Raw genomic sequence first — 26737 nt, 5'->3', positions numbered from 1 at the left:
AAGTGGGCTACTCCTGTCCCACTTGGCTCCAGCCCTCCCCCAGCTAATTCTCCTCCTCTCTCCACCTCCAGGCTCCCTGGGTTGGCTTTCCGGGGAGAGCCGTGCTGCCAGTGCCAGCACCCCCAACCGTCCATCTGCAGCATGCAGCAGTCTGGGGTCGGGGCAGCGCGAGGGTCGAGCAGAGAGGCGCCTGAGGCCAGGGGATCACTGCGGGAGGGGTCAGCGTCTCAACACCAGTGACACACCCCAGCCTAATCCCATCTACCTCCCAATAGCCGAGCACTCCACCAGGGTGCCCAGCCAGCGGCGGGTCCCAGGGATGTTCACATGCAAGTCTGGACTGTGCCTGTGCCCTGGAGCTGTGCCCCGAAGAACCTGAACCAGGCCTGTGGCTACAGTGTAATAGGGTCACTGCCTCCCTGCCAGCTCCCCTGGGCTCTGGGCGGAGCCAGCAGTGCTTAGGGCAGCTGCTGCATCTTCGCAGGGGAGAGGAGACAGCAGCTCGGACGGCTCCTTTGCCTGCTTGCCTGCTGGGCTGGGGGAGCCCCTGGGAGAGCAGGAGGGGTGCTGGCTCTGCAGGCCAGAAGAGGAGAAGCCAAGAACCCGTCACCAATTATGTCTCTGAGTTTCTGTCCCAGACCAGGTTAGAGCAGCCTGGGTGCTGCTCTACCTTATCCCAGCTGGCAGAAGTCCCCAATGGGAGCGGCACAGGGCAGAGGATCTGCCCCTGAGCACTGATGGCGGCCCCCTGGCCCAAGGACAGGACACCAGGGCTCTCACATGAGCCAACTCCTTCCAGATGACCCACCTGAACCTGATTCCCCTGCTGCCGAGCCCTGCCATGACTTTGAGCCCCCGCACCTATCTGAACCCTTCCGAATCCCCTGCCCCAGGGGCCAAACTGCTTCTCTGCTTCCCCCCAGCTGCTGACAATGCTGAGACAGGCCCAGGTTTCCAAGATAAAACTCTGTCCCCTGACCCACCCGGGAGCAGGAGGCCCCTCTGAGCAGGGCTAGCACCAGTCCTGGGCTCCCAGCTGGGCACCGTGCTGCCAGAAATTCGGCCACAGCTTGGAGGAGTGCCAAGGACAGTCAGGACAGAGCAAAGAGCTGAACCTGCCTAGCCTGGCCAAGAGATAATCTGGGCAGCGGTGTCTCTCGGATGGGCTTAGGTCATTTAGGATAATACTAGGGGCACAGTCAGAGGAAACGGGGTGATATTGAGAAACAGACACTTACAGGATCAGTTCCTGTGAGCGAGGGGCTTCAGGCTGTGGAAGGGTTTCCCATGGGACAGGGTTTCCAGGATGTTTAAAACGAGACAGGAGGGATCCCTGCGGGTAGGCTCTGCCAGCCCATCCGTCCCTAGCACAAGCAGCGTGCAGGGAAGGCGGGAGCTGACACTGCACAGTGCAAGTGGCTCTGAAGCACTGTGTTAAGCAAGGCAACGCCTGCAGGTCTGTGGCTGACCCACTTCTGCCAGGAGAGCTCCGGATAAAAGAGTGTGTGTGTGTGTGTGTGTGTGTGTGTGTGTGTGTGTGTGTGTGTGTGTGTGTGTGTGTGTGTGTGTGTGTGTGTGTGTGTGTGTGTGTGTGTGTGTGTGTGTGTGTGTGTGTGTGTGTGTGTGTGTGTGTGTGTGTGTGTGTGTGTGTGTGTGTGTGTGTGTGTGTGTGTGTGTGTGTGTTATATCTCGCTGCCATAATGCCCCAAAGGACTGCAGAGAGCCCTGCGGTCCCACTCACGGAAAGACGTCCTACTGCTTAGAGACAAGGAGGTTCTGCTTTGCACAGGGGGAAAAAAAGGAGGTGGGGAAAGGAATGGCTTGAGGGTTATTTCTGGGACCTGCCTTCCCACAGGCCTCAAGTCCAGCCTTCTCCATCCATGAACACAGAGAGGGCGGGGTCTGAATGCTAGCCAGCCAGGGCCAGCGAGATCGCTGGATACAGTGTTCCAGGTGCGGGCCAACTGGCTATGGTAAGGGGGCAGGGCCTCACCTGGCTCTGGGACCCTCTGCGGCACAGCTCACCTTTTCATCCAGCGCTTTGTGATGTTCGAACAACGACTTCAGCGCTTTGAGGACTTCCACTTCGCTGGAGACGCCGGACGGGGACTGAGCCTGCCGCTTCACCACCGTCATCCTCAGCGAGCGCTCGTGCCTCGAGACCAGGCACTCCAGGTGCTCCAGCAAGAGCTGCAAGAGAGGGAGGGAGAAGTCTTCACCACCTCCCGTGGCCCCGCTCTCCCGTCTCAGCTCGGGGGGCTGAACAGCCCATTTCTTTCCTCCTCAGTTCCACAGCACAGGCCACGGTGGCACAACGCACGGCAGCCCCTGTCTGGGCGACCAACCCAGCTCCACAGCACAGAGCCGGGCACATGCTTTACTGCCTGCCCAGCGTACAGTGGGGGCTACAAACGTGAACCCACTTGTTACTGGGGAGGGAGATCTGGAGACCCCTCCTCACCTAGCTGAAAAGACCAGGAAGCCTTTGGAGATCTCTCCCACAATGCATGGACCACCCACCCTGCCTTATGCTCAGACCTGGGGAAAACGATGATAAACGGCCAGCAAACACAGCCACAAAATCTCCACCGCACGCTCACCTCACCCCGGCCACTGAAAATAAACACCGTGTGGCTAAAGGCCACACTGCACAGACCCCTGCTGCACGGCATCTTTGCTCCCCCAAGCTCAGGCCCCGGCAGTGCTGAGAGAGGAAGGGGCGTTTGAGCTGAGGGACTGCTGCAGAGTGAAGATCCTTAGCAAAGCTCAGGGCCCAGGGCAGGGCTGGACCAGCAGAGATTTCTAGAGCATAGGACTTAGGTTCCTCTTTAGTGCTGGGTGTGGCTCCAGGACAGTCAGAACAGCCCATGTGGCAATCCACATACTGCAGGGTAATAAGTATGAACTTAACGGGGTTGTAGAGAAATGATGGGGGGTTCTGTTCCCAAGCTGTACAGAATGAGATCCCACCTATGGAGGTCCCTAGGGGACAAACTCCAGAGAGGTTCGCTTTCTCTACGTCAGCTTGCCCAGAACGCTACAAACCAGAGTGTAAATGCACAGGGGGAAGACGGAACGGGGTTTGCATAGCAACTGCTCCCACTCTGCCTAGCTCTCGCCGGTATTATTAGTCTCAGAGACGGGAACCACTGGGGTTTTTAATAAGCACCTCAGCTCACACAGACTTTGACGCAGCCAGGTTTCAGGGCTAGGGACGGACATTATTCCCCGTGACTTACCCTGGTGTTATTCCGCTCGGCTTTCAGCTCTGAAATCTCCTCTTCCCTCTCCAGCAGCTGCTCTCGACAGGCATTGAGTTCTCTCGTCAGCGTGGCAAACTCCTGCAAAAGGGCACAATGCTACAGTGAGCGGAGAGGCTGGGTGCTGCCCTCAGTGCTGGGAGGCTTTCCAAACCCCCGAGAGGAGATGCACAGTCCTGGTGCGTATCTCTTCAGACTGATGTATGATGAGGACACAAGCGAGGCCCCAATCTGCTACTTTGGGGGCCTCTGACATGGTTTAAAACCACAATACCACCAGAATGATGCCAAGAGCGAACTCCCGGCCAAACACCATCCTCAGCTCAACCGGACAGACAGCCCCTTCCCGAGCAAACCTTCGCCCTCCTCCAGAAATGACTGCCTTTGTCGGACTCCACCATTTTTAGACACCCACCGGCAAAACGGGCCTTGCTGGGTACTCTGGCTGTTAACATGCCTGGTGGTTTCAGAGGGATGCTCTGCCACCACTCCCACTGCCATTAAACCAAGGGGACTCCTAGATCTCCGCCCCACTCATCATGACTGCAGCAGTACTGCTCAGGGAGAGAGGCCAGCTATCAATCCCCAACTGTGTAGCGCTTTTTAGGCTAAAACCACCACCTTAAATTTGACCCACTAACCAACCAGCAGCCCCATAGCACTGGCTTCACATGTTCCCTGTAAGGTGAGCCCCTGCCGTCTGCATCAGCCTGACTTCCAGGGTTCATTGTACGTGCTCTGGCCAGAATTTACAACTGAGCTGGCCTGCGGGCTCAGGTTATGCAGAGTGTGACATTGCATTCCATATTCCTTATGAAAATACGCTTATGATAGGAATATGACATAACTGAGATATACTTTATGCCAGATGGCTCATGTGAGATACCATTGGGAAGGTTCTGAGTTACTGAATGCGATTATCCAATGTGTACGCCTGTGTCATTTCTGTATCTGAAGTAAGGAATATTGACTCTCTATCTGTATTTCAGCTATGCTACTTTAGGTGACGCCCACTGCGAACACTTCAGGTACGACAATGGAAAACCAGACAGGGCAGATGGCCCATCAGCGAGGACAATGGACTGTGAAAAGCTTGGCCTTCCTGCGGACCCTCCACACTGCCCCTGACTCATGGATGCTCTGATCCTACAGAATCAGGTGGTTTTGTCACCGGATATTAAAACATTACCTGGGACTTCTTGTAACTTTCCACTGTGAGGGAAGAGGGGGTCAAGTTTGGGAAACAAAAGATTCCCGCCTTATGTAAATCCTATTTCAGGGTGGGGAGGAAGGCAAACGGGGCTCCTCCTCTCCATGGCCTGTCTGCCCAAGAAAAAAGACTGCAAAAGGGAAGGCCGGGGGGGAGTCCAGACTGACACAGGGGTCATCTGAAAAGGAATAACTTTCACTCTGAACCACAGGAACATTGCAAACTGCCTGCAACTATATCTAGGGTGAGAAATACGATTTGTAACCAATTGCTTTAGTGAAACTAGCTTAGTTTGCATGTTTGAGTTCATTTGCTTAGTAATCTGCTTTGTTCTGTTTGCTACCCCTTTTACCACTTAAAATCTGCCTTTTGTAGTTAATAACATTTGTTTTATTTATAATATAACCCAGTGTCTGTAATTTCTAATGGGGGGGGGGGGGAGAGAAGTTGTGCACACCTTCCTCCACGTTGAGGGAGGAGGTGGATTTCATAATATACCTGTGGGTCTGCACTCCAAAGGAGGGGGACATCTGAGTGCTGGAGCAAGTCCCTAATCTGCAGCTGAGTGTGGGCCTGCCTGTGTGTGTGAGAGGAGGTTTTCAGAGCCTGGCTCAGCAAGACAGGTTAAAGGGGACCCAGGCTGGCAGAACAGGTAGACTCAGGGGTATCTCAGCACATCAGGTGGCTTCCCCAGGGGTCCAACCCGTCACACAGAGAAAGAATTAATGGGGGATTCCCCTGCCCTGTCCAGCTTCCCTCTCCTACCAACAGTGGAGAACAATTCTCCGGAGATAATGGAACCATCACAAGCTTTTCTTGGTTCAGATTCCAACATCTCCAGTTTCTTCACCCGCCTCCCTGGCTCCCCTGCAGTAACTGCTCTGCCCCAGGAGGACCCAATCAGAACTCACATTGCTCACCCCGAGAGAAATGCAGGCAGCCCCATTCGCCGTCTAGACAGGAAGCAGATCCAGGGCTCATAGGGCAAGTGGTGCTGGAGAATGTCTCCCCCAGCAGCTCCACTCAACCCAGCCCACCAGCCTGTGCCATCCAGGATGTCCGGCCTCCATCACTGTAGTATCCAAACCCCTTGCAACCTTTACCCCATGTGGCAGGGCAGTGCTGAATCCCCATTGTACAGATGGGAAACTGAGGCCCAGAGAGGGGAAGTGACTCACCCAAGGTCACACAGGGAGGCTGTGGCATGGTAGAGACCTGAACCTGGGTCTCCCAAGTCCCAGGTTCCCACTCTGAGCCACCTTTGCTCCCCATGTTGCATTGGACAATCTGGGTGTCTGCCTCTACAGCAGCAGCATTTGGAGAGACCAGGGAGAAATTATCACGTCAGGTCTAAGGGCTGGAAGCAGCGGATCAAAAGAGCAAGAAAGTCTGAATTGTGCTGAGCGCCCATCAGTACATCACAGTAAATCGAGCGGCCACAGACAGGGCAGAATCTGGGGGGCTTTAGTGGGGATCTAAACACTAGCCGAGCATTTAGAAACAGCTTGGAGAGCACTGAGCAGGGGCTGTGTCCACAGTTCCTTAGCGGCACTATGCACCCAGGAGAGCAGCATTTGCCCAGGCAGCTCTCATTAGGTCTGCTTGGCCGCTTTGCACAAGAACTGAACCAGTGGAGAGAAATACTAAACTGAGCAGCGCGTGTCGTGAGCACGTCGCTCTGCACCGGCTGCGGATGGCTCTCTGGGTGCAGTTTGAGAGGTGGACTTTGAGCTACGGAGCCCTAACCGGCCCGGCACCTGCTCCAGAGACCGCCTCTTTCCCCACTCCACCGGCTTCAGTCAGCATAGGCACTACTCCAGCTGGAGCCCTCTCGGTTTACAAGAGGGGTCTGACTTCGGACCTTGCACCCCAGCTTGGTCCAAAGTAGCCCAGATGTGTTGCCCTTTAGAACATCCTGCAAAGATCATCAATTCACTCAGGCTTCTGGAGTGGGTGTTTGATGGGGGAGGGGTATTTCTCTTGGTTACTGGGGAGGTGGGGAGTGTATTATTAACGAGGAGTGTTTCTTATCGAGCTGTCAAAAGTACCTGGAATAGGCACTTTTTCTCCTCTGCAGAATACAAAATCAGTCCGGGTATTCCTATGGAGCACAGCAGCTTCCTTGCAAACAGTGCAAGCCTACGTATGACTTTGCTGAACAGGAAGGGAAAAGATACACAGAAACACCCCTGTTTTTAACCTCACAGGGGCCTGGGCGAGAAGATTTTCTCCTTGGAAATTAAAATCAGCTATCCACAGCTTAGCCCACTGCTCCTCTCTCTGGAGTCTATTCCATTCTATACAGAATTTATAACACTCCTGGGGTACTGACCACTCTGATCACAGGTCCAGAGGATCCCACTGCTCCTCTTTGTGTGTTGCACTTGTCAACAGGCTAAAGGAGACATGTGGAATTGGGAGCTCTTTGGAACAGGGACCGTGGCTTTGCACGGCACCTAGCCCATGGTACTCTGCTCTCGACTAGGGCACTACAGTAATAACAATACTGATTACTAAAAGACAGACAGATCGAGGACAGGCACCCATCAGCGGATATGCAGGAGAGCACAGGGTGGAGGGAGTCTGCAGAAGACAGCCCCCTTGAGATGGGGCAGTGCACAGACACAGGATAATGCAGGGGGGCCATCATAGTGTAGGTGATCATTCGAGATGGCCAACCCAAGGGTTCCCTTCCAGCAAGGTGTGAATCCTTCCAGCCATTGGGCAAATTGTCAAAACAGGAAGCGCATTGGCCTCCCTGATGTGCAGGGCATGACTCGATGGGATTATGTTTTTATCTCACTGCTGATGCCCAAACACCTGACTCTGGAGAAGTCAACTATTCCCGGAGGGACTTTTTAATCTGGATTTTTTTCCTCTGTTCAGAATCTGATTAAGGCTCGAACCCCTTTTAAACTAAGAACTGTTGACAAGCTGGAATGTAAATCAGGCGTGTGGATCCCTCCATCTGAGTCTTGTTTAACATTTCAGATGCTTTTTTTGTATTACTCAACCTCGGGAGGGAAATCTGAAGGCTGAGCCCACCTAACAAATCTGGTTTGTGGGCACCTGTTGGTGCACGTCAAGTCCTATCTAAATCTTTATTTTGCATCTCCATGAGGTTCTGCCAGTGGATATTGGAAGTTCTATAACACACCCCCCTCAGTATAAAACTTGACTGTTTCTGCAATAGATTTTCTGCTTTTCCTACCTCTTCTTCCTGTCAAGGACTCTGTGCTAATTGGGTGTTCCAAGCCAGTCCCAGTTGCTTCCTGAGGTATCCCAGATGGCTTTTATATAACCAATAATGCCATTGGTTTTTTAAAACCAAGTGCCATGGGGATGGTGAACTCCGCCTCCCTGGTATCACACATGCCATTTGGGACACGCCCGTGTTTTGGAGAAAGAGATCCGATCAACAAGAACGCAAGTACTCCCTTGCCTGCTTTTCAACATGAAGCCGAACTGGGTGAATTCATCAACAATCCCCATTTACTAGCAGACTCAAAAAATTAGCCAGTCTCTCTTTGGGAACTGGCTGCCCCACCAAAGCTCATATCCACCCAACTTAGAGCCCCTCCCAGCAGACAACACTTCCCCAGCCTCTCACTCTGTATATCCCCTATGGATTAAGTGAGACACCACATAGGCTGACAGCACGTGTCTCTCTCTCTCTCTGTGTTATGCAAGAGCTCAGAGAGCCAACACTACGTGTGTTACTCCCTATGGACTACATAGGGGCTCTGTGAAAGCCAACGGGCAGAAAGCACGGCTGTGAGAGAGGCCAAGCATGTTCCGAGGCTCCTAAGCATCCAGATGAGGTTGGCACACTGATGGCTGTTTCATATTTAGGGATACGTTTACAAAGTCCCTTAATATGCTGGACCGCACCTTGAGAAGAGTTTAGATGCAAACCACTATCATCACTATAGACAGCCAGCCCTTGGGACCTGGGAAGCTCACAGCACCCCGGATTGGGGAGCCCTATGAAAAAATATCAGGGTGAAGCTCCATAGCTGGCCTTCCCACAAATGTCAAGGCCAACTCTGGGCACAGGGACCTGAACACGACGCATCTCTGACGTGTGAAGAGGCCTGAAAAATTGGTCTGCAAGCCTATGCAAAAGGCTAAGGCTGTCCAAGTGAGAGTCACGAGAATGGCAAATAGCACTGCACATCTTTGGCAATTCCCGGAACGGCTAACTGGGCAGGGACCAGTCACTGGCTGCAGCTTTCATTGGGGAAATTTGCAAAGGGAGAGGCGCAAACTTTCTCCCAAACCTTCCCCAGCTGATGAACCCTTTGGAAATATGGCGAGTGCGTGGCACACTTGCAATTATTATTTACATGACGGTAGTGCCTAGAAGTCCTTGTCATAGACTAGGGCCTGGCTGCGCTAGGCCCTGTACAAACTCACAAAACTGCATACCCCAGTCAGACCCTAGTCAGGCAGAATGACTTTGCCCATCACCATTACAGTTCCACATGGCAGATACTCCTCATGCTGGATACGGGCCATAAGCATGGAGAAAGTGATGCTAGCTGCAGCTGAAATGGGGCACCTGGCTGACCCTCAAGCAGAACAGAAGTTATCACATGTGGTCTATTGAGTGATCTGCACAGAGAAGGCTCCAGTTATCCTTGCCTGTGCTGTTGCAAGCAGGGGAAGGGAGGATGGCGCTCCGCTTGATACTGGCTGCCAACTAGACACGGAGCCATTGATCACTACCTGTTGAGCCCGATGATCTAGCCAGGTTTCTATCCACCTTATAGTCCATTCATCCAGCCCATACTTCTTTAACTTGCTGACAAGAATACTGCGGGAGACCGTATCAAAAGCTTTACTAAAGTCAAGGAATAACACATCCACTGCTTTCCCCTCATCCACAAAGCCAGTTATCTTGTCATAGAAGGCAATTAGGTTAGTTAGACATGACTTGCCCTTGGTGAATCCATGCTGACTGTTCCTGATTACTTTCCTCTCCTCTAAGTGCTTCAGAATGGATTCCTTGAGGACCTGCTCCATGATTTTTCCAGAGACTGAGGTGAGGCTGACTGACCTGTAGGTCCCTGGATCCTCCTCCTTCCTTTTAAAGATGGGCACTATATTAGCCTTTTCCCAGTTATCCGGGACCTCCCCTGATTGCCACGAGTTTTCAAAGATAATGGCCAATGGCTCTGCAATCACATCAGCCAACTCCTTTAGCACCCTCGGATGCAGCGCTTCCAGCCCCATGGACTTGTGCTCGTCCAGCTTTTCTAAATAGTCCTGAACCACTTCTTTCTCCACAGAGGGCTGGCACTTTACTGTTTACAACATCAGGCGCCCGGGCATACATGTAAGCGTTGCCTGCTCCCCAATTACCCAGGGAGGAAAAGGCGGGTTATATTAACGTGTATCATCCTCATATACAAATCACCTCCAAATCTGACCCACTGAGGATGTGAGAAGGTGGAAATCAGAATAGGGTGGGGGCTACTTTACCATGCACCGATTTACACCTTCCAGTTAGTCCCTTTACTTGCTGCACTCCTGTTCTGGCCCCACGGCAGGCGAGTTATGCCCATTGAGACTCCCTGGGGCTGAGATTCAGGGAGCCAAATTCAGAGGGGGGCAGGTAAGGTGATTTTAAGAGGATGCAAGGCTAGGGGTGTCTACGTTAGCGTAATGTACGTGACTTCACTGGAGCCAGATTCCACTGTGAACTTGGCTTTTTGCGCCCATCCTGCGACTGACTCTTGGGAATAGTGGTAAGGTGGTCAAGTTGCTTTCCTTTCTCTTCCCCTTTCTTTGAGGGTAGAGTTAAGAGTAACTCTGTCGCTGGCCAAGAGCTCTTGCAGATTAGAGAACCGTGTGCCAGATCTTGTTCTGACTGTAGATCTCAGCTCATGCATAGAAGGCTGGACTGTCATAAGCATTCCAGTCTAAGCAGGGATACCTATAAGTGGATTAGAAAGTGAAACAGTGGCTCAAATTAAGAATGATTATAAACAGAGCTTGGAAACTAACCAAAAGGGCCCAAGGAGACCTGCCTGGGAGGGTACCCCCAGAAAAAGGCAGCTCTGGACATTTCAAATCTTCATGGCTCATATTAAAACTCGAAGTATAGGTAAGTATAACTAGGCAGACAGAGTCGCGAGCCCCAAGGACCCGCTCCATGGTTCACTGTTTCCCTCTCCGCCCAATGAGGATAATGTGAAGTGCTTTGAGATCCACTGATGAAAAGTGTGATAGAAAAGCTAGGGATTCTTCCTGGGCCTCACAGAACTGATATTACCTCCATATATGGCACTGGTGAGACCAGTACAGGAACACTGTGCCCAGTTCTGGTGTCCACACTTCCAAAAAAGATGTTGAAAAAATTGAAAGTGTGCAAGAAAAGAGCTACAGAATGATACGAGGGCTGGAAAACCCGTGAGAGACCCACGGCGCTCAGTCCTTCAGACTAGCGGGACTAAGAGACAACTTAAGCACAAGATCATGGACGATGAAGCTAAACAAAGTAAGACTGGAAATAAAGGGCACATTTTTACCTCTGAGGATAACTAACTAGGGCTGTCGATTAATCACAGTTAACTCATGTGATTAACTCAAAAAAATTAATCGCAATTAAAAAAAATAATCGCGATTAATCACACTTTTAATCATACAGTTAAACAAAAGAATACCAATTGAAATTTATTTAATATTTATGGATGTTATTCTACATTTTCAAATATATTACATAAGAACGGCCATACTGGGTCAGACCAAAGGACCATCCAGCCCAGTATCCTGTCTACCAAGAGTGGCCAATGCCAGGTGCCCCAGAGGGAGTGAACCTAACAGGTAATGATCAAGTGATCTCTCTCCTGCCATCCATCTCCACCCTCTGACAAACAGAGGCTAGGGACACCATTCCTTACCCATCCTGGCTAATAGTCATTAATGGACTTAACCTCCATGAATTTATCTAGTTCTCTTTTAAACCTTGTTATAGTCCTAGCCTTCACAACCTCCTCAGGCAAGGAGTTCCACGGGTTGACTGTGCGCTGTGTGAAGAAGAACTTCCTTTTATTTGTTTTAAACCTGCTGCCCATTAATTTCATTTGGTGGCTCCTAGTTCTTATGGCAGGTTTCAGAGTAGCAGCCGTGTTAGTCTGTATCTGCAAAAAGAACAGGAATACTTGTGGCACTTTAGAGACTAACAAATTTATTTGAGCATAAGCTTTCATATGCTACAGCCCACTTCATCAGATGCATCAGTAGCCCACAAAAGCTTATGTTCAAATAAATTTGTTAGTCTCTAAAGTGTCACAAGTACTCCTGTTCTTTTTCCTAGTTCTTATATTATGGGAACTAGTAAATAACTTTTCCTTATTCACTTTCTCCACACCACTTATGATTTTATATACCTCTATCATATCCCCCCTTAGTCTCCTCTTTTCCAAGCTGAAAACTCCTAGCTTCTTTAATCTCTCCTCATATGGGACCCGTTCCAAACCCCTAATCATTTTAGTTGCCCTTCTCTGAACTTTTTCTAATGCCAGTATATCTTTTTTGAGATGAGGAGACCACATCTTTACGCAGTATTCAAGATGTGAGCGTACCATGGATTTATATAAGGGCAATAAGATATTTCTGTCTTATTCTCTATCCCTTTTTTAATGATTCCTAACATCCTGTTTGCTTTTTTGACTGCCGCTGCACACTGCATGGATGTCTTCAGAGAACTATCAACGATGACTCCAAGATCTCTTTCCTGATTAGTTGTAGCTAAATTAGCCCCCATCATATTGTATGTATAGTTGGGGTTATTTTTTCCAATGTGCATTACTTTACATTTATCCACATTAAATTTCATTTGCCATTTGGTTGCCCAATCACTTAGTTTTATGAGATCTTTTTGAAGTTCTTCACAGCCTGCTTTTGTCTCAACTATCTTGAGCAGTTTAGTATCGTCTGCAAACTTTGCCACCTCACTGTTTACCCCTTTCTCCAGATCAGTTATGAATAAGTTGAATTGGATTGGTCCTAGGACTGACCCTTGGGGAACACCAATCCATTCTGAAAATTCACCATTTATTCCTACCCTTTGTTCCATCTTTTAACCAGTTCTCAATCCATGAAAGAATCTTCCCTCTTATCCCATGACAACTTAATTTATGTAAGAGCCTTTGGTGAGGGACCTTGTCAAAGACTTTCTAGAAATCTAAATACACTATATCCACTGGATCCCCCTTGCCCACATGTTTGTTGACCCCTTCAATGAACTCTAATAGATTAGTAAGACATGATTTCCCTTTACAGAAACCATGTCGACTTTTGCCCAACAATTTATGTTCTTCTATGTGTCTGACAATTTTATTCTTTACTGATTGTTTCAACTAATTTGCCCGGTACTGACATTAGACTGTAATTGCCAGGATCACCTCTAGAGCCCTTTTTAAATATTGGCATTACATTAGCTATCTTCCAGTCATTGAGTACAGAAGCTGATTTAAAGGATAGGTTACAAACTCTAGTTAATAGTTCTGCAATTTCACATTTGAGTTCTTTCAGAACTCTTGGGTGAATGCCATCTGGTCCCGGTGACTTGTTACTGTTAAATTTATCAATTAATTCCAAAACCTCCTCTAGTGACACTTCAATTGATTTCAATTACAACACAGAATACAAAAGTGTACAGTGCTCACTTTATATTATTATTTTTTATTACAAATATTTGCATTGTAAAAATGAAACAAAAGAAATAGTAATTTTTAATTCAGCTCATACAAGTACTGTAGTGCAATTCTTTATCATGAAAGTGCAAAGTAGAAATGTAGATTTTTTTTGTTACATAACTGCACTCAAAAACAAAACAATGTAAAACTTTAGAGCCTACAAGTCCATTCAGTCCTACTTCTTGTTCAGCCAATTGCTCAGACAAACAAGTTTGTTTACATTTATGGGAGATAATGCTGCCTGCTTCTTATTTACAATGTCACCTGAAAGTGAGAACAGACATTTGCATGGCACTTTTGTAGCCGGCATGGCAAGGTATTTACGTGCGAGATATAAAAAAGTTATTAAACCTAATGTTAAAAAATTATATATTACATAGGTTGGGAAAAGAGTGTCTGTACATCTGGGTATAGTGCTTAGATTATCCACAAATACAAAAAGAAGAACAGGAGTACTTGTGGCACCTTAGAGACTAACAAATTTATTAGAGCATAAGCTTTCGTGGACTACAGCCCACTTCTTCGGATGCATATAGAATGGAACATATATTGAGGAGATATATATACACACATACAGAGAGCATAAACAGGTGGGAGTTGTCTTACCAACTCTGAGAGGCCAATTAATTAAGAGAAAAAAAAAAAAACTTTTGAAGTGATAATCAAGCTAGCCCAGTACAGACAGTTTGATAATAAGTGTGAGAATACTTACAAGGGGAGATAGAGTCAATGTTTGTAATGGCTCAGCCATTCCCAGTCCTTATTCAAACCGGAGTTGATTGTGTCTAGTTTGCATATCAATTCTAGCTCAGCAGTCTCTCTTTGGAGTCTGTTTTTGAAGTTTTTCTGTTGTAATATAGCCACCCGCAGGTCTGTCACTGAATGACCAGACAGGTTAAAGTGTTCTCCCACTGGTTTTTGAGTATTTTGATTCCTGATGTCAGATTTGTGTCCATTAATTCTTTTGCGTAGAGACTGTCCGGTTTGGCCAATGTACATGGCAGAGGGGCATTGCTGGCATATGATGGCATATATCACATTGGTAGATGTGCAGGTGAACGAGCCCCTGATGGTATGGCTGATGTGATTAGGTCCTATGATGATGTCACTTGAATAGATATGTGGACAGAGTTGGCATCGGGGTTTGTTACAAGGATAGGTTCCTGGGTTAGTGGTTTTGTTCAGTGATGTGTGGTTGCTGGTGAGTATTTGCTTTAGGTTGGGGGGTTGTCTGTAAGCGAGGACAGGTCTGTCTCCCAAGATCTGTGAGAGTAAAGGATCATCTTTCAGGATAGGTTGTAGATCTCTGATGATGCGCTGGAGAGGTTTTAGTTGGGGGCTGAAGGTGACAGCTAGTGGTGTTCTGTTATTTTCTTTGTTGGGCCTGTCTTGTAGGAGGTGACTTCTGGGTACTCGTCTGGCTCTGTCAATCTGTTTTTTCACTTCAGCAGGTGGGTATTGTAGTTTTAAGAATGCTAGATAGAGATCTTGTAAGTGCTTGTCTCTATCCGAGGGATTAGAGCAAATGCGGTTATATCTTAGAGCTTGGCTGTAGACAATGGATCGTGTGGTGTGTCCTGGATGGCAGCTGGAGGCATGTAGGTAAGTGTAGCGGTCAGTAGCATTCTTAAAACTACAATACCCACCTGCTGAAGTGAAAAAACAGATTTACCAATCTACCAATGTGATATATGCCATCATGTGCCAGCAATGCCCCTCTGCCATGTACATTGGCCAAACCGGACAGTCTCTACGCAAAAGAATTAATGGACACAAATCTGACATCAGGAATCAAAATACTCAAAAACCAGTGGGAGAACACTTTAACCTGTCTGGTCATTCAGTGGCAGACCTGTGGGTGGCTATATTACAACAGAAAAACTTCAAAAACAGACTCCAAAGAGAGACTGCTGAGCTAGAATTGATATGCAAACTAGACACAATCAACTCCGGTTTGAATAAGGACTGGGAATGGCTGAGCCATTACAAACATTGACTCTATCTCCCCTTGTAAGTATTCTCACACTTATTATCAAACTGTCTGTACTGGGCTAGCTTGATTATCACTTCAAAAGTTTTTTTTTCTCTTAATTAATTGGCCTCTCAGAGTTGGTAAGACAATTCCCACCTGTTTATGCTCTCTGTATGTGTGTATATATATCTCCTCAATATATGTTCCATTCTATATGCATCCGAAGAAGTGGGCTGTAGTCCACGAAAGCTTATGCTCTAATAAATTTGTTAGTCTCTAAGGTGCCACAAGTACTCCTGTTCTTCTTTTTGCGGATACAGACTAACACGGCTGTTACTCTGACACAAATACAAAGTTTGTTTTTAACGTCAGAAGATACATATGGTACATAATGAGCAATAACCCGAATTCAGGTGAATAGATTTAACAATACAGTTTAGATATTAGACTCCGAATACTCGGGTACATCACTCATGAAAAGTTGTATGGAGATTTGGTTGTGGAAAGCAAAATATATCAATGAGTGGAGATTGTCCCTCAGTAATTGAGAATTGGGTAGGTTTTCCATTTAGAAAATACAATCCATGAGGACAGTATTTGTTACTTTCCTGACCGCTCTTCTCATCGGCACTCCAGTTCATCCCTCCAGGTATTGCCGATGTCCAGTGATGTGTTCTATGTAGATGTCCCTCGACCACCTGATGGCATCTGACACCATGAGTTGCCGCATCAGCCGAGCGTAGCGTTGACCGATTCTGCATTCTCTCAGCACTCAGTCATTACTGGGGTCCCATGCGCCTAAGGCTCTGACGATCAGTGCGTGTGTCTTGACCTGGTAACCCTTAGCTCTCAAGGTTTCGGCCAGAGGGGCATATTTCTCTATCTTTCGAGCTCAGGCATCGTGGAAGGCCGGGGTCCTGTTCTCGAACGGCACTGTGACATCCACCATGATGATCCTCTTCCGGTACTCGTTGGTGATGACTATGTTTGGTCGCAGTTGGCTGTTGGTTCCGGGGATGGCAGAGTTCACGGCAACCTTCCCCACGGGTGGCAGGATGGCTCCGGCCAGGCGATCTTGGATGTTGTTGTGTCGCAGCTGCCAAGCTCTCGAATGGGGCTTCCAGCTACACAGGACGTGGGGTAGCGTCTCGTTGGTGGAGCCGCACTACCTGCATCACTTGTCCCGACTCCTGTGGCCGACAGCTCAGTTCAGTGTCACACAGTTGAGCCGGGCCCTGTGGATGAACCTCTAGTTGGCAAATCGAGTGAAGCTGCCCCTAGGGAGGAAGTGATTCCTGGCGTCCCACTTGCAAGTCACCTCAAACGCCTTGCCCTGGTCCGGCTTCTATTTCAGGTTTTCCATGTATTGGCGATGCATGGCATCCTTCAGGGTCGTCTCCTGCATGGTCCTAGCTTTGGAGTGATGATAGTGCGATCTGTATTCTTCACCTAAGGCACCAGGACTCCCAACTCCCGCTGTTCCTCGCACCATGCTAAGCATTCATACGCCCCTTCCTGCTTCAACAACCTGATGATGCTCGTTAAAAAAAATGTGCTAATTAAATTTGTGACTGAACTCCTTGGGGGGAATTGCATGTCTCCTGCTGTTTTACCTGCATTCTGCCATATATTTCATGTGGTAGCAGTCTCGGATGATGACCCAGCACATGATGTTCATTTTAAGAACACTTTCATTGCAGATTTGACAAAACGCAAAGAAGGCACCAATGTGAGATTTCTAAAGATAGCTACGGCACTCAACCCAAGGCTTAAGAATCTGAAATGCCTTTCAAAATCTGACAGGGAGGAGGTGTGGAACATGCTTTCAGAAGAGTTAAAAGAGCAACACTCCAATGCGGAAACTACAGAACCTGAACCATCAAAAAAGAAAAATCAACTTTCTGCTAGTGGCATCTGACTCCGATAATGAAATTGAACGTGCATTGGTCCACACTGCTTTGGATCGTTATCGAGCAGAACCTGTCATCGGCCTGGACGTACGTCCCCTGGAATGGTGGTTGAAGCATGAAGGGACATATGAATCTTTAGCACATCTGGCACATAAATATGTTGTGATGCCGGCTACAACAGTGCCATGAGAATGCCTGTTCTCACTTTCAGGTGACATTGTAAACAAGAAGCAGGCAGGAGATGTAGAATGTAAACAAACTTGTTTAAGCAATTGGCTGAACAAGAGGTAGGACTGAGCGGACTAGTAGGCTCTAAAGTTTTACGTTGTTTTATATTTGAGTGGAGTTATTTTTTTGTTCATAATTCTACATATGTAAGTTCAACTTTCATGATAAAGAGACAGAACTACAGTATTCGTATGAGGTGAATAGAAAAATACTATTTCTTTTGTTTTTTACTGTGCAAATATTTGTAATTAAAAATAATAATATAAAGTGTACACTTTGTATTCTGTGTTGTAATTGAAATCAATATATTTGAAAATATCCAAAACTATTTAAATAAATGGTATTCTATTTTTAACAGTGCAATTAATCACGATTAATTTTTTTAATCACTTGACAGCCCTATAACTAATCCTTGGAAAAACCTTACAAGAGACGTGTTGGGTTCGTTGTCACTTGAAGTTTATAAATCAAAATTGAACATCTCTTTTCTACATCTCCAGCTCGACCACAAGCTCTAGGATGGATGCAGGAATCCCGGGTGAAGTTCTCTGTCCAGTGATCTGCAGGATGCGTGCATGGTCCCTTCTGGCCTTAAATTCTATGACATTATGAAACTGGTGCAACCTGTGCTGCTACACCTAATTTGGTTTCCACCTGGTTCTCAGCACTGTAGTTTAACTCAATTCCTTATTGACTTACAGTGTATCACTATAAGCCCTGTTTAAATCTAATTAACAGTGTTCACAAAGGCATTTCGCACCGGTTTAAATTCCTTTTTAAACCAATTTACAGTCAAATTGGAGCAGGTACAGAGACGGGCTGCTAGGGATGGAGAGCCTGTTTAATGAGAGGAGATGGCAAGAGGATGGCTGGGGGGGGCCCAATTGCTCTCTACAAATATATGGGGGAAGGGGAAAACACCAGCAAGGCAGAAGCACGACTGAAGCTAACGGAGAGTGTTGACACCAGAACAAATTGGGATAAACTGGCCACAAATACATTTAAACTGGAAATCAGAAGAGGATTTCTAACTGGGGAGGTTCTGGAACAGCCTCCCAATACGAGTCGTGGGGGCAAACACATAACTGGGTATAAGATGGAGCTTGATGCACTGATGAACAGGCTGATATGATGGGATTGCCTGAAGGGTCCCTTCCAGCTGTATGGCCTTAAATTTTAATCTAGACAAGAACATTAAGAAAGCCAAATGAAAGTACTTCCAAGTCAGGGAATGCCAAAGTTAAGGCTGCCCGCACAACCCTAACTCTGCCCCTTTGGGCATACGCTTTGTGATATAGCTACATCTCGAGATGCTGTAAATTGGTGTAGCTCTGCTGAAGTCAATGCTGAGGCTCTGGCACAACAGTCCTTAGCTACACAAGCATGTTCCATTATTCCCATGGGTCCCTTGCCTCATTCAGTGGTTTGCAGTGGCTGAATTAGCCAGAGCTCTCGCAGATATGGGCCTTGTTTTTGGCCCAGCTCGGTCTCAGTTTGAGCCTGCAATAAATCCAGATTTACACCAACATAGCTAAGGGTATGTCTACACTACAAAATTAGGTTGAATTTATAGAAGCCGGTTTTATAGAAATCGGTTGTATACAGCCGATTGTGTGTGTCCCCACATAAAATACTCTAAGTGCATTAAGTCAGCGGACCGCGTCCACAGTACCGAAGCTAATGTTGACTTCCGGAGCGTTGCACTATGGGTAGCTATCCCACAGTCTCCGCCGCCCATTGGAATTCTGGGTTGAGATCCCAATGCCTGAATGATGCAAAACAGTGTCACGGAGGGTTCTGGGTACATGTCGTCAGGCACTTCCCCCTCCGTCAGAGCAACGGAAGACAATCGATTCGCGCCTTTTTACCTGGGTTACCTGTGCAGACAACATACCACGCCAAGCATGGAGCGCGCTCAGCTCAGCTCACCATCACCATCACCATATGTCATCTGGGTGCCGGCAGACGTGGTACTGCATTGCTACACAGCAGCAGCTAATTGCCTTTTGGCAGTAGACAGTGCAGTATGACTGGTAACCTTCATCGGTGATCTGGGTGCTGGCAGACATGGGGCTGGCAGACATGGGGCTGCATTGCTACACAGCAGCAGCCCCTTGCCTTTTGGCAATAGATAGTGTATTAAGATTGATATCCATCGTCGTCATATTGCAGTTCAATCAGAGGCACCTGGGCAGACATGCTCAGTCCTATTGAACTGTCTTGACGATGATGGCTATCAGTCTTAGTACACTATTTTCTGCCAAGTGTCCAGTATTTTCTGCCAAGCACCCAGAAGATGCCAAGGGCTATCAGTCATGCTGCACCGTCATCTGCCAGCTTAAGTTGTAAAAAATAGATTTGTTCTGTATTCATTTGCTTCCCCCTCCCTCCGTGAAATCAACGGCCTGCTAAACCCAGGGTTTTGAGTTCAATCTTTGGGGGGGGGGGGTGCATTCTGTGTGACAGTTGTTTGTGTTTCTCCCTGATGCACAGCCACCTTTGTTGATTTTAATTCCCTGTACCTGTACGCCATGTCGTCACTCGCCCCTCCCTCCCTCCCTCCGTCCGTCAGATACTAGTTTCGCGCCTTTTTTCAGACCAGACGCCATAGCACTGGGATCATGGAGCCCGCTCAGATCACCGCGGCAATTATGAGCACTATGAACACCACACGCATTGTCCTGGAGTATATGCAGAGCCAGGACATGCCAAAGCAAAACCAGGACCAGCCGAGGAGGTGATTGCAGCGCGGCGACAAGAGTGATGAGGAAATTGGCATGGACATAGACCTCTCACAAAGTACAGACCCCAGCAATATGCAAATCATGGTGTTACTGAGGCAGGTTCATGCCGTGGAACGCCGATTCTGGGCCCGGGAAACAAGCACAGACTGGTGGGACCACATCGTGTTGCAGGTGTGGGACGATTCCCAGTGGCTGAGAAACTTTCGCATGCGTAAGGGCACTTTCATGGAACTTTGTGACTTGCTTTCCCCTGCCCTGAAGCACCAGAATACCAGGATGAGAGCAGCCCTCACAGTTGAGAAGCGAGTGGCGATAGCCCTGTGGAAGCTTGCAACGCCAGACAGCTACCAGTCAGTCGGGAATCAATTTGGAGTGGGCAAATCTACTGTGGGGGCTGCTGTGATCTAAGTTGCCAGGGCAATCAAAGACCTGCTGATATCAAGGGTAGTGACTCTGGGAAACGTGCAGGCCATAGTGGATGGCTTTGCTGCAATGGGATTCCTAAACTGTGGTGGGGCGATAGACGGAACCCATATCCCTATCTTGTCACCAGAGCACCAAGCCACCAAGTCCATAAACCGCAAGGGGTACTTTTCAATGCTGCTGCAAGCCCTGGTGGATCACAAGGGACGTTTCACCAACATCAACGTGGGATGGCCGGGAAAGGTACATGATGCTCGCGTCTTCAGGCACTCTGGTCTGTTTCGAAAGCTGGAGGAAGGGACTTTCTTCCCGGACCAGAAAATAACCGTTGAAGATGTTGAAATGCCTATCATGATCCTTGGGGACCCAGCCTACCCCTTAATGCCATGGCTCATGAAGCCATACACAGGCAGCCTGGACAGGAGTCAGGACCTGTTTAACTACAGGCTGAGCAAGTGCCGAATGGTGGTGGAATGTGCATTTGGACGGTTACAAGTGTGCTGGCGCAGCTTACTGACTCACTCAGACCTCAGCGAAAAGAATATCCCCATTGTTATTGCTGCTTGCTGTGTGCTCCACAATATCTGTGAGAGTAAGGGGGAGACATTTATGGCTGGGTGGGAGGTTGAGGCAAATCGCCTGGCCGCTGATTACGCGCAGCCAGACACCAGGGCGGTTAGAAGAGCACAGCAGGGCGCGGTGCGCATCAGAGAAGCTTTGAAAATGAGTTTTGTGACTGGCCAGGCTACGGTGTGAAACCTCTGTTTGTTTCTCCTTGATGAACCCTCCGCCCCCCGCCCCACCCGGTTCACTCTACTTCCCTGTAAACCAACCACCCCACCCTCCACTCCCCCCCTCGAGCACCGCTTGCAGAGGCAATAAAGTCATTGTTACTTCACATTCATGCATTCTTTATTAATTCATCACACAACTAGGGGGAGAATTGCCAAGGTAGCCCGGGATGGGTGGGGGAGGAGGGAAGGAAAAGGACACACTGCAGTTTAAAACTTTAACTCTTATTGAAGGTCAGCCTTCTGATGCTCGGGCAATCATCTGGGGTGGAGTGACTGGGTGGCTGGAGGCCCCCCCCCAGTGTTCTTGGGCGTCTGGGTGAGGAGGCTATGGAACTTGGGGAGGAGGGCTGTTGGTTACACAGGGGCTGTAGCGGCGGTCTCTACTCCTGCTGCCTTTCCTGCAGCTCAATCATACGCTGGAGCATATCAGTTTGATGCTCCAGCAGCCGGAGCATCGACTCTTGCCTTCTGTCTGCAAGCTGACGCCACCTATCATCTTCAGCCCGCCACTTGCTCTGTTCATCCTGCGATTCAGCCCACCATCTCTCCTCTCGTTCATATTGTGCTTTTCTGTAGTCTGACTTTGACTGCCTCCACGCATTCTGCTGTGCTCTGTCAGCGTGGGAGGACATCTGGAGCTCTGAGAACATATCATCCCGAGTCCGCCGTTTTCTCCTTCTAATCTTCACTAGCCTCTGTGAAGGAGAAACATTTACAGCTGGTGGAGGAGAAGGGAGAGGTGGTTAAAAAAGACACATTTTAGAGAACAATGGGTACACTCTTTCACTTTAAATTTTGCTGTTCACATTACACAGCACATGTGCTTTCGTTACAAGGTCGCATTTTTCCTCTTATATTGAGGGCCTGCTGGTTTGGTGTGAGGGATCACTCACACAGTGCCAGGCAACAGATTTTGGCTTGCAGGCAGCCATGGTAAGCCACAGTCTTTTGGCTTTTTTAACCTTCTTAACATGTGGGAATGGTTTCAAACAGTAGTGCCCTCATTTCCCATACCAGCACCCATTGGGTTGGCCATTTAAAATGGGTTTGCAATGTAAAAGGAGGGGCTGCGGTTTCCAGGTTAACATGCAGCACAAACCCAACTAACCCCCTCCCCCCCACACACCCAATTCTCGGGGATGATCACTTCACCCCTCCCCCCCACCGCGTGGCTAACAGCGGGGAACATTTCTGGTCAGCAGAGCAGGAACGGGCACCTCTGAATGTCCCCTTAATAAAATCACCCCATTTCAACCAGGTGACCGTGAATGATATCTCCCTCCTGAAGACGATAAGGAATGGATGTTGTCTGCATGCCAGCAAACACCGGGACCATACGCTGCCATGCTTTGTTATGCAATGATTCCAGACTACGTGCTATTGGCCTGGCGTGGTAAAGTGTCCTATCATGGCGGACGGGATAAGGCAGCCCTCCCCAGAAACCTTTTGCAAAGACTTTGGGAGTACATGAAGGAGAGCTTTCTGGAGATGTCTCTGGAGGATTTCTGCTCCATCCCCATATACATTAACAGACTTTTCCAGTAGCTGTACTGGCCGCGATTGCCAGGGCAAATTAATCATTAATCATTAAACACGCTTGCTTTTAAACCATGTGTAATATTTACAAAGGTACACTCACCAGAGGTCCCCTGTGTGCCCTCAGGGTCTGGGAGCACGCCTTGGGTGAGTTCGGGGGTTACTGGTTCCAGGTCCAGGGTGATAAACATATCCTGGCTGTTGGGGAAACCGGTTTCTCCGCTTCCTTGCTGCTGTGAGCTATCTACATTATCTTCATCCTCATCTTCCTCGTACCCCGAACCCGCTTCCCTGTGTGTTTCTCCATTGAAGGAGTCAAAGCACAGGGTTGGGGTAGTGGTGGCTGCACCCCCTAGCATGGCATGCAGCTCCGCGTAGAAGCGGCATGTTTGCGGCTCTGTCCCGGACCTTCCGTTTGCGCCTCTGGCTTTGTGGTAGGCTTGCCTTAGCTCCTTAATTTTCACACGGCACTGCTGTGCGTCCCTGTTATGGCCTCTGTCCTTCATGGCCTTGGAGACCTTTTCTAATATTTTGCCATTTCGTTTACTGCTACGGAGTTCAGCTAGCACTGATTCATCTCCCCATATGGCGAGCAGATCCCGTACCTCCCGTTCGGTCCATGATAGAGCTCTTTTGCGATCCTGGGACTCCATCACGGTTACCTGTGCTGATGAGCTCTGCGTGGTCACCTGTGCTCTCCACGCTGGGCAAACAGGAAATGAAATTCAAACGTTCGCGGGGCTTTTCCTGTCTACCTGGTCAGTGCATCTGAGTTGAGAGTGCTGTCCAGAGCGGTCACAATGAAGCACTGTGGGATAGCTCCCGGAGGCCAATAACGTCGAATTCCGTTCACACTACCCCAATTCCGACCCACTAAGGCCGATTTTATCGCTAATCCCCTCGTCGGAGGTGGAGTAAAGAAACTGGTTTAAAGGGCCCTTTAAGTCGAAAAAAGGGACTTAGCCGTGTGAACGTGTCCAGGCTTAGTTTGATTTAACGCTGCTAAATTCGACCTAAACTCGTAGTGTAGACCAGGACTAAGAGAGAATCTGGGCCCGTATGGACAGGCTGGGTTGGGTGTGTAATGAACGAAGCAGGAGCCCACTGAACACGGGTTAAGTCTTGGTTTGCAGCGTATCAACTTATCTGCTTTTCTATACTACACTTCCCACCCGCTTGCCCAATCACCCTGTGACCAGAGTCCCAGGGGAGAGGGAAATGATCCTTAGCTCCAACTGAGCAATGGATGGATACGAGCGAAGGATCTTCTCACGCCAGCCCATTTCTCTCTATTCCCTGTAACGGCAGCCCAGGGTGTGCCCCCCATCCTACAGTAACTCACAGCGACGCACAGGCCCTTGTCTGTCACGGACACCCGGGCAAAGCGCACCCATTTGGATTTCCACCCGCACTGCACACAGTGGTGTAGCCAGGGTTGCAGACAAGGAGGAGTGGCGGAGAAAAAAGGCGCCGGTCCTTTGGTGTCATTTCAGCGGCCCTGCACATGCGCCAAAATGCTGCCGAAAGACGGAGCGGCGCATGCGCAGGGCCGCCCCGCTTCCCCATCTGGAGCGCTGTCTGGGGCACCGAGACCCATGGCCACGCTCTCAGGGCCAGAATCCCGGCCGGAGTGCTGGGAGCCTGCGGCCCCGCTGCGCTGGCCAGAGCACCGGGAGCCCGCGGCCCCGTTCCGCCTGCCGCCCGGAGCGCCGGGAGCCAGCAGGCCAGCCCGCGGCCCCATTTGCGGCCGCCCAGAGCCAGCAGGCCAGCCCGCGGCCCCGTTTGCGGCTGCCCGGAGCACTGGGAGGCGGGAGCCAGCAGGCCAGCCCGCAAAAAAAAAAAAGAAAAGAAAAACCCGGAAGCAGCCGAGGGGTAGGGGGGATCCCAGGTGGGCGGGGGGGTCAGTGCACTGCTGCTGTTGCTACTCACTTCATCAACAACAAAAGAAGTCTCCTCCCACAACTAGAACTCGTCCATCTTTCCTCCGGCTCGGACTGCAGCCGCTCACGCCGCCAGCCTGTAACAAATGCCCTGTCCCGTCCCCTGATAACTCCTCTGCCATTACAGGCTGGCGGCGTGTGCAGCTGGGGTCCGAGCCGGAGGAAAGATGGATGAGTTCCAGTCGGGGGAGGAGACTTCTTTTGTTGTTGATGAAGTGAGTAGCAAGAGGGAGGAGACAGCGGAAGGACCCGGAAGCGGCGCTGAGTGAGGCCCAGAAGCGGAAGGACCCAGAAGTGGCGCCGAGTAAGTATGAAAATTAAAAAGGTGCCATTTTTGGGGAATGTGGTCAGGGGAAGCGGCTGCTTCCCCTGAACCCCCCTAGCTACGCCACTGACTGCACAGGTGTCAGTGACAAGGTGCAGGGCAGGGGGAGCATCAGGCCCCCTGGCTCCAGTTCTCTAGCCAGCACCTCAGACATTCCAGTACGGACCCCACCTTAACAGAGCAATTGTCTGGTGGACGCTTCCCACCCGCGATCCCATTCTTCAGCTGGCCGCACCCCCGGGCAATCTCAGCAGATGATGGCTGAGGGAAGAGATATTAGGGCAGCCCCAGGGTTTTTGTTCAGTGCCTCCAAAGCAATACATGTGTTGTCCTGTTTGAATAAAGTTAATTTCATTCCCCTCTTATCTGTGCTACTCCCTTTGTCCCCTGGGCATTGTTCCTGTTTTGAGCAGGGGGTTGGACTAGATGACCTCCTGAGGTCCCTTCCAACCCTGATATTCTGATTCTAGAAGCTTCTATGGTTCCCTTCCCCCTGCACATGCCCCCCCTGTCGCTGACATTCCTCTCTCATTCGGCACCCACTGGTGGCTGGGGCAACTCCAGCCCCGCTAGTGGTTCCATTCCTGTTACTTACTATCTCCAATCTCTTCTCTTCTCTTCTCCCTCTCAAAGGCGGCAGCAGCCTCTAGTGGGCTGGCAGCTCTGTCTTATTCTAGCTGCTTTTACCACTCTCCCAAGATCTTTCTTTGCAAGGAGCATTCTCCATGGACCAGCAGTAAGGGCTCTGCACGTCACAGCTCATCCTGTCCCTCTGCAATGGAATCTAACCTTAGCTGGTGTGGAAAGATGGGCCGGCAGCTCCTCTGAGAACGCTCTGGGCCCCTGGTCTGAGGCTTTGCTGATGTCAGGGGTGGATTTAAAGTGCCGAAACCCCTAGTCAGATTCCTGAGAACACAGGAGAGGCCCTCGGGAAAGGATACAACTTGCAATGCTAAGACACAAAATTTAGGAAGGCATCCATCAGACAGGAGCCATCTTCTCTGTCTCCAAACACCGCCTGCAGCACGAAGGAGAACGTGGCACAGTGTTTCTGAAGCAAAGCTAAAATCCATCGTCCCTTCATGGCAGGAGCGCTTTGACTTGAGTACCGCAATGGAACTCTAGGAATAAATTGGATCCATCTGCGTGATTAATCTCATTTTAGGCCCCTAATTGGAATGATTGTTTCTGACAGGCCTGCGTTGCAAAGAGAAGGAGAGGCAGGAAGGCTGTTTATTCTGGGAAATCAGCGCTATTGACTTGGCATTATATGGGGGAATAGAACATTTAAAAAACGAATCTGTCCAAAGCCATCTGTACCGTGGCTTTGAAACTTCTATTCAGTTCTAAGCCGCAGACAGCCTCTAAGGCATTCTCATTCTTCTACTGGAGCTCTGCTGGTCTGGGGCAGTATATTCTCCCATCGCCTTATGAGGTTCAAAGAGGAGCCAATCTCGAACAAAAGAAAGGTTTGGCTCTGGTGCTTTTCATCACTTAAGTCTAACACCCAGGCCCAGGAACACAGCAGAATAAATGTTAAGAGAAAACTAAACACATCTAGGGGATAACACAACCCCAAGCAATAGGCGGCATGGAATTGCCAGACGTGGGTTCTCTTCCTGGCTCTGCCACTGACCAGCTGGGTGACCATGAGCAGATCATGGCCCTCTAATGTGCCTCAGTTTCCCCT

General features: G+C 49.2%; 1 protein-coding gene across 5 annotated transcripts in view; it reads right to left on the bottom strand.

The window, feature by feature from the left end:
- PPFIA4 (PTPRF interacting protein alpha 4) overlaps positions 1-26737 on the bottom strand; it is a 200136-nt gene that overhangs the window by 78425 nt on the left and 94974 nt on the right. For all 5 annotated transcript variants that reach the window (XM_054028331.1, XM_054028334.1, XM_054028335.1 and 2 more), the window contains exons 3-4: positions 3240-3341; positions 2026-2190 (exon numbers count right to left, since the gene is read on the bottom strand). In XM_054028331.1, coding sequence (XP_053884306.1) covers positions 2026-2190; positions 3240-3341 — 267 coding nt within the window. The remainder of the gene's footprint in view (positions 1-2025; positions 2191-3239; positions 3342-26737) is intronic.

The sequence above is a fragment of the Malaclemys terrapin genome, chromosome 4 (genome assembly GCF_027887155.1).
Source record: "Malaclemys terrapin pileata isolate rMalTer1 chromosome 4, rMalTer1.hap1, whole genome shotgun sequence".
NCBI lineage: Eukaryota > Metazoa > Chordata > Testudines > Emydidae > Malaclemys > Malaclemys terrapin.
This window is presented reverse-complemented; position numbering and strand designations above follow the sequence as displayed.